The 18,856-nt window shown below is 39.6% G+C and overlaps 1 protein-coding gene across 9 annotated transcripts in view; it reads left to right on the top strand.

Annotated features, from left to right (window-relative positions):
* Positions 1 to 18,856, top strand: part of TTC27 (tetratricopeptide repeat domain 27) — a 183,913-nt gene that overhangs the window by 63,900 nt on the left and 101,157 nt on the right. For 8 of the 9 annotated variants that reach the window (XR_012325753.1, XR_012325754.1, XM_033838750.2 and 5 more), the window contains one exon: positions 17,707 to 17,820. The exons of the other annotated variant lie outside the window; for it this stretch is intronic. Coding sequence is in view for 6 of the 8 variants with exons in the window: in XM_033838750.2 (XP_033694641.1) it covers positions 17,707 to 17,820 (114 nt within the window). In the remaining 2 variants the exon portion in view is untranslated. The remainder of the gene's footprint in view (positions 1 to 17,706; positions 17,821 to 18,856) is intronic. 9 annotated transcript variants of the gene reach the window in all.

The raw sequence follows: 18,856 nt of genomic DNA, 5'->3' as shown, positions 1-18,856 counted from the left end.
GTTGAAAGACCTCTGGCACAAAACTATATGGAAAATGAGCAAGGTCCATTATTGCCTCATTGCTAGATAACCATCCTTATTTGGGGTTGAAGATATACACAGACTCTCTGGAACATATTCAGGCTACCTTTAAACTTCGGTCGGTCTCCCTGTGTCTCTTACTGGGTTTCAACCTTGTCTTGCCCCATATTGTCTTTAGCAGCAAAGGAAATAGGGAGGAGCTACGAAATTTAAAGACGTGGCTTAAAATAAAAGGAAGAAGGGGGACTCCTGGACCAGAGAGCAGAGGCTTTCACGGTGTTAAGACACTGCTAATCTCACAAGAGGTAGAAAAGGTGTCTAAGGAGTCTTCAGACCTGATTTAAACACGTACATATGTGCATAGACACTCAGAGACGTCAGCAGCTGGGGTCAGGGCCAGCAATGAGAGGCAGGGAGCCGAGGCCTCGGATGGAGTTACCTGAAGTAATAGCACTTTCAGAACTTTCCACTGAGCTAAGACTGAAGCGAGCAAGTCTGAAGTGATCGTGACTGCATGGTGCTGCTTGGCTGTGGCAGCAGAAACCAGTCTGTCTAGAGGAAAACATCTCCTAAACCCAACTTAAAAATTGAGCAGTGAGCTCATAATTAAAGATCAATAAACAGAAGAGAAGGTAAGCCACTGTGGTTGAGAGTCAACAAACAACAGATTAAAGGATGAATTGCAGTTTTCTCATTCATAATGCAAAACAGCTATGTGTGAAACGTTTACAGAAATATAGGGTATAATCACAAAGATAACCTAGCAACTTATGTTAGTTATTAGATGTTCATGATTTGGGAGAGAAAATGTAACTTCTAGAAATAACTTGAAATTAAAAAGCAGAATTAAAAAATAATGTAATCCATGTTTATCCACGTCAGAGAGATGTCTAAAAACACCAAGAAGTTGTGTATAACTAGAAATTCCAGTCTTAGAAGTACACCTAAGAAACTCATGCATGTGCATCAGTGGATGTGTATAAGAATGTTTAACAATAGCAGTGTTTGTAATGGCAAACAAACTGTACACAGCCTGAATGTTTGTTGACAGGAGAAGGGATAAATAAACTGTGATATCTTATATCACAAGTATGAAATATTATACAACAGTGAAGTGAAAATAAATGAACTATAGGTATAAGTAACAACGTGGATGAGTTTTATAAAGGTAATGATAGGTTAAAAAACCAGTCCCAGGGACTTCCCTGGCAGTCCAGTGGTTGAGACTCCACACTTCCAATGCAGGGGACGTGGGTTCGATCCCTTGTTGGAGAAGTAAGATTCCCACATGCCACAAGGTATGGCAAAAACAACAACAAAAAAACCAGTCCCAGATTCACAGGTGCTTATATTATACTTTATAACTTGCATTTTAGTTACTTTTAATCTTCTTTGTATATCAAATAATAAAAAAATCTGAAAAGCATTTTGGGCAAGAGCAAAATCATTTAAATGTTATTTGATAAACGATTTTAAGGAATAAACGACACTGACATCATTGTGTATATTTTACTTTTAAAGTGAATCTTGCTGTTTATTAGGCTGGTGACAATGGAGAGCATTAATGTAAGGTGAAGGAAAAAACCTTAAGAAAGAAAAGCTCCTTAGTGGAGCTTCCAGTCCCCAGATAGGAGAAATATATGGGGCTTATAGCTAAGATGTTGATACATTTGATACTGAGGAGTCTTATTCAGACTCATGGCTTTGTGCTTCGGCTTTTGGCCATCATTGAAACTACAGGTGTTAGGCCTTTTGACATTATGAATTCACATGGTGTTAAAGGATGAAAAATCCAGTTCAAAAATAATTTGTATGCTTTAAATAGGTCTGCTTTTCATGACCATGTGAAAGGTGCATCTGGTACTGACGAACTGGCATCTCCAGAATGCAGGAGATCTTTCTTTTTTGAGGCAACCAAATGACCATCAGCTTGATCTCTCTGGTGTCTGCTTTCTATGTGAAAATTTGCAGACTGGAAAAAAGAACTTTGAGCGCGTTGTAATAGCAGGAGATCCAGAATCTCAGGATTTGCCAAGCATGCTGCTAGATACTGTGGAAGAAATAAAGGTATAAAACATAAGACTTGCCTTCATGGAATTTTTAATTTAGCCAAGATCAGATAAACTTATGAAAATGTAATTAGCAGTACCAGGCAATTTAAACTACAAATTGATAGCACAGATAAATAAATCCCCTAACTGCTTAGAAAAGAAGAAAATATTTAGAACAGAGCAGTCAAAGAAGGCTTTGTTCACTAAGGGAGGATTAGAGGGGCCTTGAAAGACAGATGGGATCTAGATGGAGTGATAACACCAGCAAAGGCAAGGAGATGGCCATGTGTGAGCTGCACTGGGTTCATTTGGCTGTGTTGGAAGGTTTGTTTAAGGCAGTAGTAAGACTTGGGGAAAAATAGCTTTGAGACAGATTTTAAATGGTCTAGAGAGCAAGGACAGGGCATTTGGACTGCTGTTCTACTGGGAATGATTTATAGACTACATTTGGAATTTAAAGTTATTTGGTACTGATTTTAACAACGAATGCTCTTTTAAACAGTTTGTTAAGAAGGGGGAATAGTTTTGTTTTTTTTATAATATTTCTTTGTTCCTTACTTTTATAAGGTCAGCCTGACCTGGGTTGGCGTTGTTTGATTTGCCTTTAGTGTAGCCAAACAACTATGCATCCACAGGAGAGCTCTGAGTTGCCTTGATTTATGTGTAGAAAAAGCAACTATGTGAAAGTTCCTTCATATTTAAAGGAGCAGACTGGCTGTCTGTCATGTAAAGGGTACTAGTGACCTCTGGAAGAAGAGTATTTGAAATGTATAATGATAAGAATGAAAGGAAATTTGTTTTTAATAGAAACAACACTCCAGATCCTCTTTGATGGTGGTACATAATTTTCTTGGCTACTTATCTGGAAATGAGGGTAATGTTGCATATGGTGGGAAATTGTTAGCTAAGTAAAATAATGCCTTCTGTATAGTGTGTCATAATATTAAAATTTACTTTTTAATGTAAGTTAAAGTGGTATTCACTGACTTTTTCAAGTAGTTACTGGCATTTCCTCAGATGTCATCAACAGATGATTACAGCTCCCTTTCTGGTCTGAGCCCAAGCATCAGCTCAGGTGGCATAGTTTAGTGAGAAACTCCTACTGAGGCGTGCAGAACTGTCTCCCTTTTGCTCTCAAGGTATCTTGTTACACTCCTTATCAACAATTGCTGAAGTGGATTGATTCTTTAACTTATAAAATATTCTAACTATAAATAAAAGAGTTTATTTCAACTTTCACAACAACAATAGAAATGTCAAAGTGTGTATGAAAAATGATACACTTGTAGAAACCTACTGACTCAGTGAGTAACCTTTCAGCAGTTCTGGTTAATGAGATTTGAGATATGAGAGAACTTTCCTTAAAAAGAGACACACAAATGTTACCACTTACTTTTAGGGGGTTTCTGGCCTCTGCCCTAGTATGTGAAAATGGTGGAAATTCCATTTCACATACAAGTATATGGTTGCAATAGGCACAGTGTTCTGTAGCAATTGTCCTAATTCTCAAATTGCTGCTAGTTGAAAACACCAAATTTCTTTTTTTCTTTCTTTTATTTTTTTAACATCTTAATTGGACTATAATTGCTTTACAGTGGTGTGTTAGTTTCTGCTTTATAACAAAGTGAATCACCTATACATGTACATACATCCCCCTATCGCCTCCCTCTTGTGTCTCCCTTCCACCCTCCCTATCCCACCTCTCTAGGTGGACACAAAGCACGGAGCTGATCTCCCTGTGCTATGCGGCTGCTTCCCACTAGCTATTTGTTTTACGTTTGGTATTGTATGTATGTCCATGCCAATCTCTCACTTTGTCCCAGCTTACCCTTCCCCCTCCCTCCCCATTTCCTCAAGTCCATTCTCTAGTAGGTCTGCATCTTTATTCCCATCCTGCGCCTAGGTTCTTCATGACCTTTTTTTTTTTTTTTTAAGATTCCATATATATGTGTTAGCATATGGTATTTATTTTTCTCTTTCTGACTTACTTCACTCTGTATGACAGACTCTAGGTCCATCCACCTCACTACAAATAACTCAATTTCGTTTCTTTTTATGGCTGAGTAATATTCCATTCTATCTATGTGCCACATCTTCTTTATCCATTCATCTGTCGATGGACACTTAAGTTGCTTCCATGTCCTGATATTGTTAATAGAGCTGCAGTGAACATTGTGATACATGATTCTTTTTGAATTATGGTTTTCTCAGGGTATATGCCCAGTAGTGGGATTGCTGGGTCGTATGGCAGTTCTATTTTTAGTTTTTTATGGAACCTCCATACTGTTCTCCATAGTGGCTGTATCAATTTACATTCCCAGCAACAGTGCAAGAGTGTTCCCTTTTCTCCACACCCTCTCCAGCATTTATTGTTTGTAGATTTTTTGATGATGGCCATTCTCACCAGTGTGAGATGATATCTCATTATAGTTTTGATTTGCATTTCTCTAATGATTAGTGATGTTGAGCATCCTGTCACGTGTTTGTTGGCAATCTGTATATCTTGTCTATTTGGTCTTCTGCACATTTTTGGATTGGGTTGTTTGTTTTTTTGATACTAAGCTGCATGACCTGCTTGTAAATTTTGGAGATTAATCCTTTGTCAGTTGCTTCATGTGCAAATATTTTCTCCCATTCTGAGGGTTGTCTTTTCATCTTGTTTATGGTTTCCTTTGCTGTGCAAAAGCTTTTGAGTTTCATTAGGTCCCATTTTTTAATTTTTGTTTTTATTCCCATTTCTTTAGGAGGAAGGTCAAAAAGGATCTTGCTGCGATTTGTGTCATAGAATGTTCTGCCTATGTTTTCCTCTAAGTGTTTGATAGTGTCTGGCCTTACATTTAGGTCTTTCATCCATTTTGAGTTTATTTTTGTGTGTGGTATTAGGGAGTGTTCTAATTTCATTCTTTTACCTGTACCTGTCCAGTTTTCCCAGCACCACTTATTGAAGAGGCTGTCTTTTCTCCATTATATATTCTTCCCACCTTTATCAAAAATAAGGTGACCATATGTGTGTGGGTTTATCTCTGGGCTTTCTGTCCTGTTCCATTGATCTATATTACTGTTTTTGTGCCAGTACCATACTGTCTTGATTACTGTAGCTTTGTAGTATAGTCTGAAGTCAGGGAGTCTGATTCCTCCTGCTCCGTTCTTCTTTCTCAAGATTGCTTTGGCTATTCGGGGTCTTTTGTGTTTCCAAACAAATTGTGAAATTTTTTGTTTTAGTTCTGTGAAAAATGCCACTGGTATTTTTTAATAGAGATTGCATTGAATCTGTAGATTGCTTTGGGTAGTATAATCGTTTTCACAATGTTGATTCTACCAATCCAAGAACATGGTATATCTCTCCATCTGTTGGTATCATCTTTAATTTCTTTCTTCCATGTCTTATAGTTTTCTGCATACAGGTCTTCTGTCTCTTTAGGTAGGTTTATTCCTAGGTATTTTATTATTTTTGTTGCAATGGTAAATGGGAGTGTTTCCTTAATTTCTCTTTCATATTTTTCATCTTTAGTGTATAGGAATGCAAGAGACTTCTGTGCATTAATTTTGTATCCCACTACTTTACCAAATTCATTGATTAGCTCTAGTAGTTTTCTGGTAGCATCTTTAGGATTCTCTATGTATAGTATCATGTCATCTGCAAACAGTGACAGCTTTACTTCTTCTTTTCCGGTTTGGATTCTTTTTATTTCTTCTGTGATTGCTGTGGTTAAAACTTCCAACACTATGTTGAATAATAGTGGTGAGAGTGGGCAACCTTGTGTTTTTCCAGATCTTAGTGGAAATGGTATCAGATTTCACCATTGAGGAGGATGTTGGCTGTGGGTTTGTCATATATGGCCTTTATTATGTTGAGTTAAATTCCCTCTAGGCCCATTTTCTGGAGGGTTTTTATCATAAATGGGTGTTGAATTTTGTCTAAAGGTTTTTCCTGCATCTATTGAGATGATCATATGGTTCTTATTCTTCAGTTTGTTAATATGGTATATCACATTCATTGATTTGGATGTATTGAAGAATCCTTGTATTCCTGGGATAAACCCCACTTGATCATGGTGTATGATCCTTTTAATGTGCTGTTGGATTCTGTTTGCTAGTATTTTGTTGAGGATTTTTGCATCTGTGTTCATCAGTGATATTGGCCTGTAGTTTTCTTTTCTTGTTACATCTTTGTCTGGTTTTGGCGTCAGGGGGATGGTGGCCTCGTAGAATGGGTTTGGGAGTGAACCTCCCTCTGCTATATTTTGGAAGAGTTTGAGAAGGATAGGTGTTAGCTCTTCACTAAATGTTTGATAAAATTCGCCTGTGAAACCATCTGGTCCTGGGATTTTGTTTGTTGGAAGCTTTTTAATCACAGTCTCAATTTCAGTGCTTGTGATTGATCTGTTTATACTTTCTATTTCTTCCTGGTTTGGTCTCGGAAAGTTGTGCTTTTCTAATTATTTGTCCATTTCTTCCAGGTTGTCCATTTTATTGGCATAGAGTTGCTTGTAGTAATCTCTCATGATCCTTTATATTTCTACAGTGTCAGTTATTCTCCTTTTTCATTTCTTATTCTATTGATGAGAGGCTTCTCCCTTTTTGTCTTGATGTGTCTGGCTAATGGTTTATCAATTTTCTTTATCTTCTCAAAGAACCAGCTTTTAGTTTTATTGATCTTTTGCTATTGTTTCCTTCATTTCTTTTAAATTTATTTCTGATCTGATCTTTATGATTTCTTTCCTTCTGTTAACTTTGGGGTTTCTTTGTTTTTCTTTCTCTAATTGCTTTAGGTATGAGGGTAGGTTGTTTATTTGAGACGTTTCTTGTTTCTTGAGGTTGGCTTGTATAGCTATAAACTTCCCTCTTAGAACTGCTTTTTCTGCATCCCATAGGTTTTGGGTGATCGTATTTTCATTGTCATTTGTTTCTAGGTATTTTCTGATTTCCTCTTTGATTTCCTCAGTGTTCTCTTGGTTATTAAGTAGTGTATTGTGTAGCCTCCATGTGTTTGTATTTTTTACAGATTTTTTCCTGTAATTGATATCTAGTCTCATAGCGCTGTGGTCGGAAAAGATACTTCATACAATTTCAGTTTTCTTAAATTTACCAAGGATTGATTTGTGACCCAGGATATCATCTATCATGGAGAACGTTCCATGAGCACTTGAGAAGAAAGTGTATTCTGTTCTTTCTGGATGGAATGCCCTATAAATATCAATGAAGTCCCTCTTGTTTAATGTATCATTTAAAGCTTGTGTTTCCTTATTTATTTTCATTTTGCATGATCTGTCCATTGATGAAAGTGGAGTGTTAAAGTACCGTACTGTGATTGTGTTACTGTTGATTTCCCCTTTTATGGCTGTTAGCATTTGCCTTATGTATTGAGGTGTTCCTCTGTTGGGTGCATAAATATTTACAATTGTTATATCTTGGATTGATTCCTTGATCATTATGTAGCGTCCTTCTTTGTCTCTTGTAATAGTCTTTGTTTTAAAGTCTTTTTTGTCTTATATGAGAATTGCTACTTCAGCTTTCTTTTGATTTCCGTTTTCATGGAATATATGTTTCCATCCCCTCACTTTCTGTCTGTATGTGTCCGTAGGTCTGAAGTGGGTCTCTTGTAGACAGCATATATATGGGTCTTGTTTTTGTATCCGTTCAGCTGGTCTATGTCTTTTTGTTGGAGTATTTAATCCATTTACATTTAAGGTAATTTTCGATATGTATGTTCCTATTACCATTTTCTTAATTGTTTTTGGTTTGTTTTTGTAGGTCTTTTCCTTCTCTTGTGTTTTCTGCCTAGAGAAGTTCCTTTAGCATTTGTTGTGAAGCTGGTTCGGTGGTGCTGAATTCTCTTTGTTTTTGCTTGTATGTAAAGGTTTTAATTTCTCCGTCAAATCTGAATGAGATCCTTGCTGGGTAGAGTAATCTTGGTTGTAGGTTTTTCCCTTTCATCACTTTAAATATGTCCTGCCACAGCCTTCTGGCTTGCAGAGATTCTGCTGAAAGATCAGCTGTTAACCTTTTGGGGATTCCCTTGTATGTTATTTGTTGGTTTTCCCTTGCTGCTTTTAATAATTTTTGTTTGCATTTAATTTTTGATAGTTTGATTCATATGTGTCTTGGCGTGTTTCTCCTTGGATTTATCCTGTATGGGACTCTCTGTGCTTCCTGGACTTGATCAACTATTTCCTTTCCCATATTAGGGAAGTTTTCAACTAAAATCTCTTCAGATATCTTCTCAGTCCCTTTCTTTTGCTCTTCTTCTTCTTGGACCCCTATAATTTGAATGTTGGTGTGTTCAGTGTCATCTCAGAGGTCTCTGAGACCGTCTTCCATTCTTTTCATTCTTTTTTCTTTATTCTGCTCTGCAGTAGTTATTTCCACTATTTTATCTTCCAGGTCACTTATCTGTTCTTCTGCCTCAGTTTTTCTGCTATTGATTCCTTGTAGAGATTTTTCATTTCATTTATTGTGGTGTTCATCATTGTTTGCGCTTTAATTCTTATAGGTCCTTTTAAAATGTTTCTTGAATTTTCTGCATTCTGTTTCCAAGATTTTGGATCATCTTTACTCTCATTTTCTGAATTCTTTTTCAGGTAGACTGCCTATTTCCTCTTCATTTGTTTGGTCTGGTGGGTTTTTACCTTGCTCCTTTATCTGCTGTGTATTTCTCTGTCTTCTCATTTTGCTTAACTTACTGTGTTTGGGGTCTCCTTTTTGCAGGCTGCAGGTTGTAGTTCCCGTTGTTTTTGGTGTCTGCTGCCAGTGGCTAAGGTTGGTTCAGTGGGTTGTGTAGGCTTCCTGGTGGAGGGGACTGGTGCCTGTGTTCTGGTGGTTGAGGCTGGATCTTGTCTTTCTGGTGGGCAGGACCACGTCTGGTGGTGTGTTTTGGGGTGTCTGTGACCTTATTATGATTTTAGGCAGCCTCTCTGCTAATGTGTAGGGTTGTGTTCCTGTCTTGCTAGTTGTTTGGCATAGGGTGTCCAGCACTGTAGCTTGCTGGTCGTTGAGTGGAGCTGGGTGTTGGCGTTGAGATGGAGATCTCTGGTAGATTTTCGCTCTTTGATATTATGTGGAGCTGGGAGGTCTCCGGTGGACCAGTGTCCTGAACTTGGCTCTCCCACTTCAGAGGCACAGGCCTGATGCCCGACCAGAGCACCAGGACCCTGTCATCCACAAGGCTCAAAATAAAAGGAAGAAAAGAAAGAAAGAAAGAATGAAAAAGAAATAAAATAAAGTCATTAAAATAAAAAATAATAAAAATTAGAAAAATTTACAAGGTAATTTAAAAAGAAAGAAAGAAAGAAAGAAAGAGCAACCAATCCAAAAAGCAAATCCACCAATGATAAGAAGTACTGAAAACTATACTAAAAAAAATTAAGAGAAAACGGACAGACAGAACCCCAGGACAAATGGTAAAAGCAAAGCTATACAGACAAAATCACACACAGAAGCATATACATACATAAGCACAAAAAGAGAAAAAGGAAAAATATGTATATATCGTTGTTCCCAAAGTCCACTGCCTCAATTTGGGATGATTCTTTGTCTAGTCAGGTATTCCACAGATGCAGGGTACATCAAGTTGATTGTTGAGATTTAATCCGCTGCTCCTGAGGCTGCTGGGAGAGATTTCCCTTTCTCTTCTTTGTTTGCACAGCTCCCAGGGCTCAGCTTTGGATTTGGACCTGCCTCTGCGTGTAGGTCGCCTGAGGGCATCTGTTCCCCAGCTCAGACAGGGCAGGGTCAACGTATCAGCTGATTCGGGGGCTCTGGCTCACTCAGGCTGGGAGGAGGGACGGTACGGAATGCTGGGCGAGCCTGCGGCAGCAGAGGCCAGAGTGATGTTGCAACAGCGTGAGGCGCGCCGTGTGTTCTCCCGGGGAAGTTGTCCCTGGATCGCGGGACCCTGGCAGTGGCGGGCTGCACGGGTTCCCCTGAAGGGAGGTGTGGATAGTGACCTGTGCTTGCACACAGGCTTCTTGGTGCCCGCAGTAGCAGCCTTAGCATTTCATGCCTGTCTCTGGGGTCTGCTCTGATGGCCACGGCTCGCACCCGTCTCTGGAGCTCGTTCAGGTGGTGCTCTGAATCCCCTCTTCTCGTGCACCACAAAACAATGGTCTCTTGCCTCTTTGGCAGCTCCAGACTTTTTCCCGGACTCCCTCCCTGCTAGCTGTGGCTCAGTAGCCCCCTTCAGGCTGTGACCACGCAGCCAACCCCAGTCCTCTCCCTGGGATCCAACCTCTGAAGCTGGAGCCTCAGCTCCCAGCCCCCAACCGCCCCAGCAGGTGAGCAGGCAAGCCTCTGGGGCTGGTGAGTGCTGGTTGGCACCGATCCTTTGTGCGGGAATCTCTACGCTTTGCCCTCCGCACCCCTGTTGCTGTGGTCTCCTCTGTGGCTCTGAAGCTTTACCCCCCACCACCCCGTCTCCCTCTCCGCCAGTGAAGGGCCTTCCTAGTGTGTGGAAACCTTTCCTCCTTCACAGCTCCCTCCCACTGGTGCAGGTCTCGTCTCTATTCTTTTGTCTCTGTTTTTTCTTTTTTCTTTTGCCCTACCCAGGTATGTGGGGAGTTTCTTGCCTTTGGGGAGGTCTGAGTTCTTCTGCCAGCATTCAGTAGGTGTTCTGGAGGAGTTGTTCCACATGTAGATGTATTTCTGATGTATTTGTGGGGAGGAAGGCGATCTCCATGTCTTACTCTTCTGCCATCTTGAAACTCTCCCAAATTTCTTTCTTAAGTGTCTGTTTTTACTGGATTTTTAGCCAGTACTCAGTTTAGTGAGCCAACATTTCATCAAATCGCTTTAGTTAATAGACTCCAGGTAAAAGTAAATGAACTTTAAAAAAGGATAGCATTTTGCAACTGCCTGTTTCCACTTATTTATATGAGGTACCTAGAGTAATCAAATTCATAGAAAAAGTAGCATGGTGGGGACTTCCCTGGTAGTCCAATGGTTAAGGCTCTGCACTTCCACTGCAGTGGGCATGGATTCGATCCCTGGTCAGGGAACTAAAATTCTACATGACATGCCCCAAAAAACACGCCCCCTGCCCCCCCCCCCCCCCGCAAAAAAAAAAACTAACCCAAAACAGAAAGCAAGCAAACAAACCAGAAAGGAGCATGGTGGTTGTTGCCTTGGGGTGGAGTGGGGTATTTTTGTTTAATGGGTATAGAGTTTCAGTTGAAGGATGAGAAGATTTCTATAGATTGGTTGCATAAGTAAACTGTACAGTTAAAAATGGGCAAGAGTGTACATTTTATGTTATATGTATCTTACCATAATTAAAAAAAATGAAAAAGAGGGGAAAAAGATAACACCTGCAATAATGTTAAAAAACATCAAATTCCTAGGAGTGAATCTGTCAAAGGATTTACAAGGCCTCTGTGCTAAAATCTACAAAACATTATTAAGAGAAATTAATGAAGACCTAAATAGAGGAATATGCTATGTGTGTGTGGGGCTCAATATTTTAAAATTTCAAGTCTCCTCAAATTAACCTACATTATCAATGCAATCTGTAACAAAATCCCAGCGCTTGATTTTTGTTGTTGCTGTTGCTGTTGTTTTTTCTGGTTTTGTGGAACTCAAGCTGACTTTAAAATTCATATGGAAATGTGAAAGGCTAAGAATAGCGAAGTCAGTCATGAAGAACAGAATTGGAGTACTTCCACTGGCAGATACCAAGACTTATTATAAAACTATATCAATTAAGGCAGAGCTTAGCCTATTGTGGTTCTTGGACTGGCAGCATCAGCATCACCTGGGAGCTTGTTAGAAATGGAATTTCTCCGGCTCCACTTCACACCCTGTTCAATCAGAATCTCTGAGGTTGGGGCCAAGGAGTCTGTGTTTTAACAATCTCTCTAGATTATTCTTATGCACTTGAAAGTTTGAGAAACACTGAATTAAGACATTTTGTCACGAGGAAATACAGACTAACTAGTGGAACAGATAGAGAGTCCAAAAACAGAGCCATACATACACAGTTCATCTGACTTACGTCAAATCTGGCGTTGCAGTGCAGTGGGGAAAGGGTAGGCTTTTCAATACATGCTAGTAGATGATTTATATCCATATGGAAAAAAGCTACCTTAACCCCTATATCATACTAGATATACAAAAAATCAATTCCAAATTGAATATGCCGAAGTAGAAAGCAAAACTGTAAAGTTTTTAGAGGAAAAATACAGGAGAACATCTTTGAGACCTTAGGACGATCAAAAAGGACAATAAAGCTCTAACCATAAAACAAAAATGATAAACTGGATGACTAGTAATATTAAACACTATAAATTTCAAAAGATACTGTTAATATTTGTAAAGCAGTTAGACCAGTGCCTTGCCAGAACAAGTATGTGTTGTGTTTTTGTCAAATAAGAAGATGAATATGTTTTCCTCTTCCAACAAAAAGACAGGGAGGCTTGTGTTCAGAAAATATAAAGAATATTTAACAAATTATCAAGAAAAAATTTTTTAAATTTATTTATTTTTGGCAGCATTGGGTCTTCGTTGCTGCGTGTGGGCTTTTTCTAGTTGCGGTGAGGAGGGGCTACTCTTCGTTGCCGTGCATGGGCTTCTCATTGCGGTAGCTTCTCTTGATGCGGAGCATGGGCTCTAGGTGCGCGGGCTTCAGTAGTTGTGGTACCTGGCCTTCGGTAGTTGTGGCTCGTGGGCTCTAGAGCGCAGGCTCAGTAGTTGTGGCACAAGGCTTAGTTGCTCCATAGCATGTGGGATCTTCCCAGACCAAGGCTCAAACTCGTGTCCCCTGCATTGGCAGGTGGATTCTTAACCACTGTGCCACCAGGGAAGCCCAAGAATATTTTTGACAACCCAATAGAAAACAGCAGGCAAAGGACTTCAATAGGGACTTAAAAGAGAGGCATTAAAATGGTCATTAACACATTAAAAGGTGCACAACTTTATTAACCAGTAGAGAAATGCAAATTTGTTAGAGAAGTGAAAATTAACCATAATGGAATACTACTAAATACCCACCAGAATAGTTAAAATGTAAAAAATAGACAATATTGAGTGTTGCAGGGTTGTGAAGTAACAAGGACTCTAATGTTTCTAATAAGAGTGTAAAGTGGAAAACCTTTTAGAAGATTGGGTGTATTCCTGAAAGCTGAATACTCTGACCTAGCAGTTTCACTCGTAAGTATATGTCCAGCAGAAATACTTGTACATGTTCACCTCAACTGATGGCACATTCTGATAGCACATCTAGAATGTTCATAGCAGATTTGTAATAGCCCCAGATTGGAAACTACCTAAATGCCCATTAGCAGGATAATGGTTAAATAAATTGTATATTGCAGTGAAATATTATTCAGCAATAAAATGAACATTCTTCAACTATGTAGAGCATTAAAGCATATATATCCTGTTTAATTTTCTTTTTCTTTACCTAATGTCTCATATTCTGACTGATTTTTACCTTGTGGGCAGCAGTGTTTTGTAAGATATATTAGACACAGCCTATCTGCAGTTACCTCCTTTTAGAAAGACTTTCCCAAGTCAGTATATCTCCCAGCCAAACAAATATAAGATAAATGCATTCTTCAGTGATATCATTATCCAGTCAGTTCCTTCTTTAAAGCTTTTCAAATGTCTGTTTTTCGGATTGCATTTTACTTTCAGCGTTTAGTGAGAATGTTTTGCTTGAGCTTCACATAAAAGTCTCAAACTCTTGTTCTCATGCCAGCATAGAAAACAGTCTGAGTTGGTAGTTTTCCGAGGAAAATATCTCCCCGCTTTGGTATGCAAACCTTTTAAAGCTGGGCTTTAACTGACAAGCCCACGGCCCGTGCTGGCCCATGTGCCATGATGTTATTGGTGTAAAGTGACCGTGTGGCTGGGGACTGTGGGGGAGGACAGAGTTTTCCTCCACGCTCTTAGGGTTCCAGACTGGGTCTGAAAATTAAACTGACAAAGACAGATTAACAGGAAAAAAGGGCACACATTTACTTAATAGAGATTTTGTGTGACACAGGAGCCTTCATAAGGAAATGAAGACCTGATGAAACAGTTCAACCTGAGTATTTTTGTGCTAGGTTTGATGAAGTGCGGGCAGTCGTGGAGGAGTATGATAGTTCAAAGGTAAGGGTAGTACACTGGGAGAAATTTAGTAAGGCCTGCTTGTTGGGATTCTTCTCAGGGTCCCTTTTTCTTCAGAGATAAGGATGCACCTTTCCTCTGGGTATAGGGAAGGCATCTCTCATATGAGAGTTTTATGACCTGTTTCAGGAGAAAAGGGCAGTGGGAAGGTCGGAGTGATCTTCCTGCTTCAGGTGTTTTCTCAGACTCCTTCAGCTTAAGATGCTCAGTATGCCCAGGTGCCATATTTTGGGGGTAGCTGATGGTTAGGGCCATCACCTGTGCCCACTCTGGGTGCTGCATTCCTGCTGAGGGTGAGAGAAGGCATTACAGGAGGAGAAATCCCGGAGGGGACCACATGTGCTTTTTAGCAGGTACTCTCAGAGGCTAGTTAAGTGTTAACCTATTCATGCTTATTTAATCCTCACAAGTTTGTGAGAGATGGGAGTTACTACTCCTATTTTAGAGAGGAGGAAAATGAGATCCTAAGAGGTCAGGTGGCTTCCCAAGGTCACCCAGCTAATCACCTGACTTGGTGGAGCTGGGATTCTGATCAAGCTCTGGCTGACTTGGAGATTATCCCCACTGTTCTACAGAGCCATTTCCTCAGTGCTCTTCCATCCTGTCATGAGGTTACCGAGACAGTCCCTTTAATAAAATGAACAGAAAACAGGCGACCCACTGTAGGTAGTAGAATCAGTGTGCAGATTTACTTATTTCATGTCTTCTGTTTCATCATGTATATATTTATAGTGCCATATAACTGTATTCCAAGGAGATAAAAATATTTTAATTTGCAAACTTAGTTATAGAAGAATTAGGTTACTTAATAGTCATTGCATTAGAATGTAAGTTCTCTGAGGGCAGGGACCTTGTCTGTCTTGCTCGCTACTTTGTCCCTGGGGCCTTGTGCACACTGCCTTGTACAAAGTAGGTGCTCAAGTGAATTAATGAATGAACACATTTCAGTAAGAATTTATTCTTCTGATTCTCCTTCTCCATTATTTGCATATTCTCTGTTTACTCCTCTTCTTCCACTTCCCTTTAATAGAGCAGTTTCCTAAAGTTCTCTACTGAGTCCTCTTCTTACATTACTCTACAGTGTTTCCTGGGTACTGTCATCTACTTCCTTGGAGAAAGTGTTAAGAAAACAATGTAAATGTGTTCTGCGGCTGTAAAAAAGTGAAATCTTGCCATTTGCGGCAACATGGATGGATCTAGAGGGTATTTTGCTAACTGAAATAAGTCAGACAGAGAAAGATTGCATGATCTTATATGGTGAATCTAAAAAACAAAACAAGCAAATAAACAAAACAAGATGAAAACAGACTCACAGATTCAGAGAAGAAACAGGTGGTTGCCAGAAAGTGAGGTGGGGTGGGCGAAATAGGTAAAGGGGATTAAGAGTTACAAACATCCAGTTATAGAATAAAATAAGTCATGGGGATATATTGATAATATACAACATGAGGAATATGGTCAATAATATTGTAATAACTTTGTATGGGAAAAGATGGTTACTGGACTTATTGTGGTGATCACTTTATAATGTACGCAAATATCAAATCATTATGTAGTACTCTTTTTTTTAAATAACTTTTTTATTTTTGGCTGTGTTGGGTCTTCACTGCTGTGCATGGGCTTTCTCTAGATGCGGGGAGCAGGGGCTCCTTGCAGTGCGTGAGCTTCTCATTGCAGTGGCGTCTCTTGTTGTGGAGCACGGGCTCTAGGCACGTGGGTTCAGTAGTTGTGGCTTGAGGGCTCTAGAGCGCAGGCTCAGTAGTTGTGGCACATGGGCTCTAGAGCGCAGGCTCAGTAGTTGTGGCGCACGGGCTTAGTTGCTCCGCGGCATGTGGGATCTTCCCAGACCAGGGCTCAAACCCGTGTCCCCTGCATTGGCAGGCAGATTCTTAACCACTGCGCCACCAGGGAAGCCCTGTAGTACTCTTGAAACTGACATAATATTGTATGTCAACTATATTTCAGTTACAAAATGAAAATGGTTGAAGCTCATGCATCCAGTGCAATTTCCAAAAAAAAAAAAAAAAAAAAGTTGTTTTGGGGATCGAGACCAAGTATTAGAATCAGCTTTTGCTCCTAATGAAGGTGTGACATTGAGCAAGTGATCTAACCTGTTGGTGCTTCAGTCTCCTTTTTATTGTAAGAAAGTTGGCAAAGATTTGGAGTTGAAAATTCACATACCTATAGGGGCCAGGTAGGTAATAGAAATGATGGAAGTGAGCTGGGCACGGTACAGTAAGGCATTGCAGGGACGGTGATATAGTTTATGTATACTCCATTGAAGAACTTCTTGCTAACTTTTAATGAGATTTTGGAGTTACAAGGGAATTTGACCAAAAACAAATACTTGTATTAGCTTAGCCTACTAGTTCTTAAATTTGGCTATGTCTTAGAATTACCTGGGGAGTTTTTAAAAAACACCGATGCCCAGATTCTGCTCTCAGAGATCTGATTTAGTTTTAAAATACCAAAAGCTTCTCCTGCTAGTGCGCAGCTAGGTTTTGAATGATTAATTGGACGCTAATTAACTAGGATGTTTTTTATACCTGACTTTTAGAAATAAGCAGATAATCAAGGATGTAGTCAGCTTTCAGACGAATAAACCTTTTGCCTTTCTGCGAAGCAATCTTCACTGAAAGTTATTATATCACTCAGGGACAGATTGGTTTCCGTGTCACCAGCAAAGAGCTTAAGTTGTGTTCATTATACCAGTCAGTCCCTATTGTCTCGTAATACATTTTGCCCCTGTTTTCACACACCCAGAACTTCCACTTTTTCCCCACTACATTTGTGGTCATATTCAGTGGTTTCTACTGCACTCTGTGAACTGATGGTTGGTCACAGTTTTCTCTGGGGCTAGGATTCAGTATGTGCATATTCAGAGTTTTCTTATGAGCCAGTCTTTCTTAAGATGCCCTCTCTAGGATAGCATTTTAACTAACATTAGAGACTCCCTACCCTAACCAAGACTAGAAAGCATTCTCAAAAATTTTAGAGCGGTTTTCTTAAAGTTTGATTTGCATTTGCATCAGTGGATTAGGATATTTAAGTGAAAGGTACCAGATTTCTAATTATTTGTTTTTGTTTGTGAGTTTGGATGATTTTTAAAAATGTATTTCAAATTTGAGAAGATGGCATTTATTTTATGTAGTTTATTTTCTCACATTTTTAAATAACTCGTGAGATAAAAAGATTTATTAATTTATGGCATGATACATTCTGCTTACCTTTTTGATTATATGGAAATATTCTGATTCATTCCTTAAGGAATTTATTCAGTAGAACAGGTCAACTAGGTTAAGTAATGACTCTGCTCAGATGAATACATTCTTCATAAAAAATATTCTTCATAAAAAACATAAAGCACGTGTTGTCTTTTATTATTTTTCCCTGAGGTGATTTTCAAATCTGCACTCACTCAGCACTACCTGATGTATTCATTTTGTTATATTCAGAGTGGAATTACCCAGCTTATCCATTCCTTCTGTGGTTTTTTTCTTTCTTTCTTTCTTTCTTTCTTTCTTCCCCTCAGTGTTTGCTTTCACAACCCAAGTTCTGGGCCATTCAGACATCAGCTTTGATCCTCCGGACAAAACTTGAGAGAGGAAGCACACGCCGAGTGGAACGGGCAATGAGGCAGACACAGGTAAGAATTAATGTGGCAATTTTTGTTATTCTTCCAGCTCTTTATTATTATCAATAACCGTACATGTTTGTTGTGAGTATAAAATCATTTTCCTCTAACACGTTTTATTATTGAAGAGTGTTGTTTTAGAGTCTCCTTGGCTCCAAAACCCAACTCTGTCACTTAGCTCTGTGACCGTAGTATTTAACCTTTCTAAAGGAAAGCTGTTCGCTACTCAACATTTCTGACGCCAAGTGTGTGGGTCTTTCACACCAAGCATTTCATCATTTCCCTGTGGACATCAACTGGGTGTCCTACAATTTAATTCAATTCTGACCCTCCCTGGAATTAGTGCAGACCCCATATGTTAAGGGCTAAGTTCCAAAAGACTGCCTCCCACTTCAGATTCCAATCTCAAGTCTTCTACGTCTGACTGACTGGCTATAAATCAGGGGTCCTCACGACCTCCTCCTCACCTCAGGTTTGATAATTTGCTAGAACTGGCTCACAGAACTAGGGGAAACACTTAATTATGATTACTGGTTTATTATAAAGGATGTTATAAAGGATTCAAATGAACGGCCAGATGAAGAGGTATATAGGGCAAGGATCCTGAGCAAAGGAGCTTCTCTGTCTTTGTGGAGTTTGGGGTGCACTCCCCCTCCCAGAACGTCGGTGCGTTTTCCAATGTGGGTGCTCTCTGAACCCATTTGTTTTGGGGGGTTTTATGGAGTATCTATTATGTGGACATGATTGAATAAATCAGTGGCCATTGGTGATAACCTCAATCCCCAGCCCTTTTTCCCTCCCCGGACCTTGGGGTGGGGCTGGAAGTTTCAACCCCCTAGTCACATGGTTGGTTCCTCTGACAACCGGCCCCCATCCTCCCAGAGTCACCTCATTGCCATAAGCTCAGGTGTGGTGAAAGGGACTTACTATGGATAACAAAAGACACTCTTCTAACCGTACAACCCAGGAAGCTACAAGAGTTTTAGAGGCTCTATTCTGGGAACCAGAGCTTATATATTTCTTATTATATGACAGCATCACATCCCTA

Source organism: Tursiops truncatus, chromosome 14 (genome assembly GCF_011762595.2).
Source record: "Tursiops truncatus isolate mTurTru1 chromosome 14, mTurTru1.mat.Y, whole genome shotgun sequence".
NCBI classification, from domain to species: Eukaryota; Metazoa; Chordata; class Mammalia; order Artiodactyla; family Delphinidae; genus Tursiops; species Tursiops truncatus.
The sequence above is the reverse complement of the archived record's forward strand: the minus strand, read 5'-3'. Positions and strand labels throughout refer to the sequence as shown.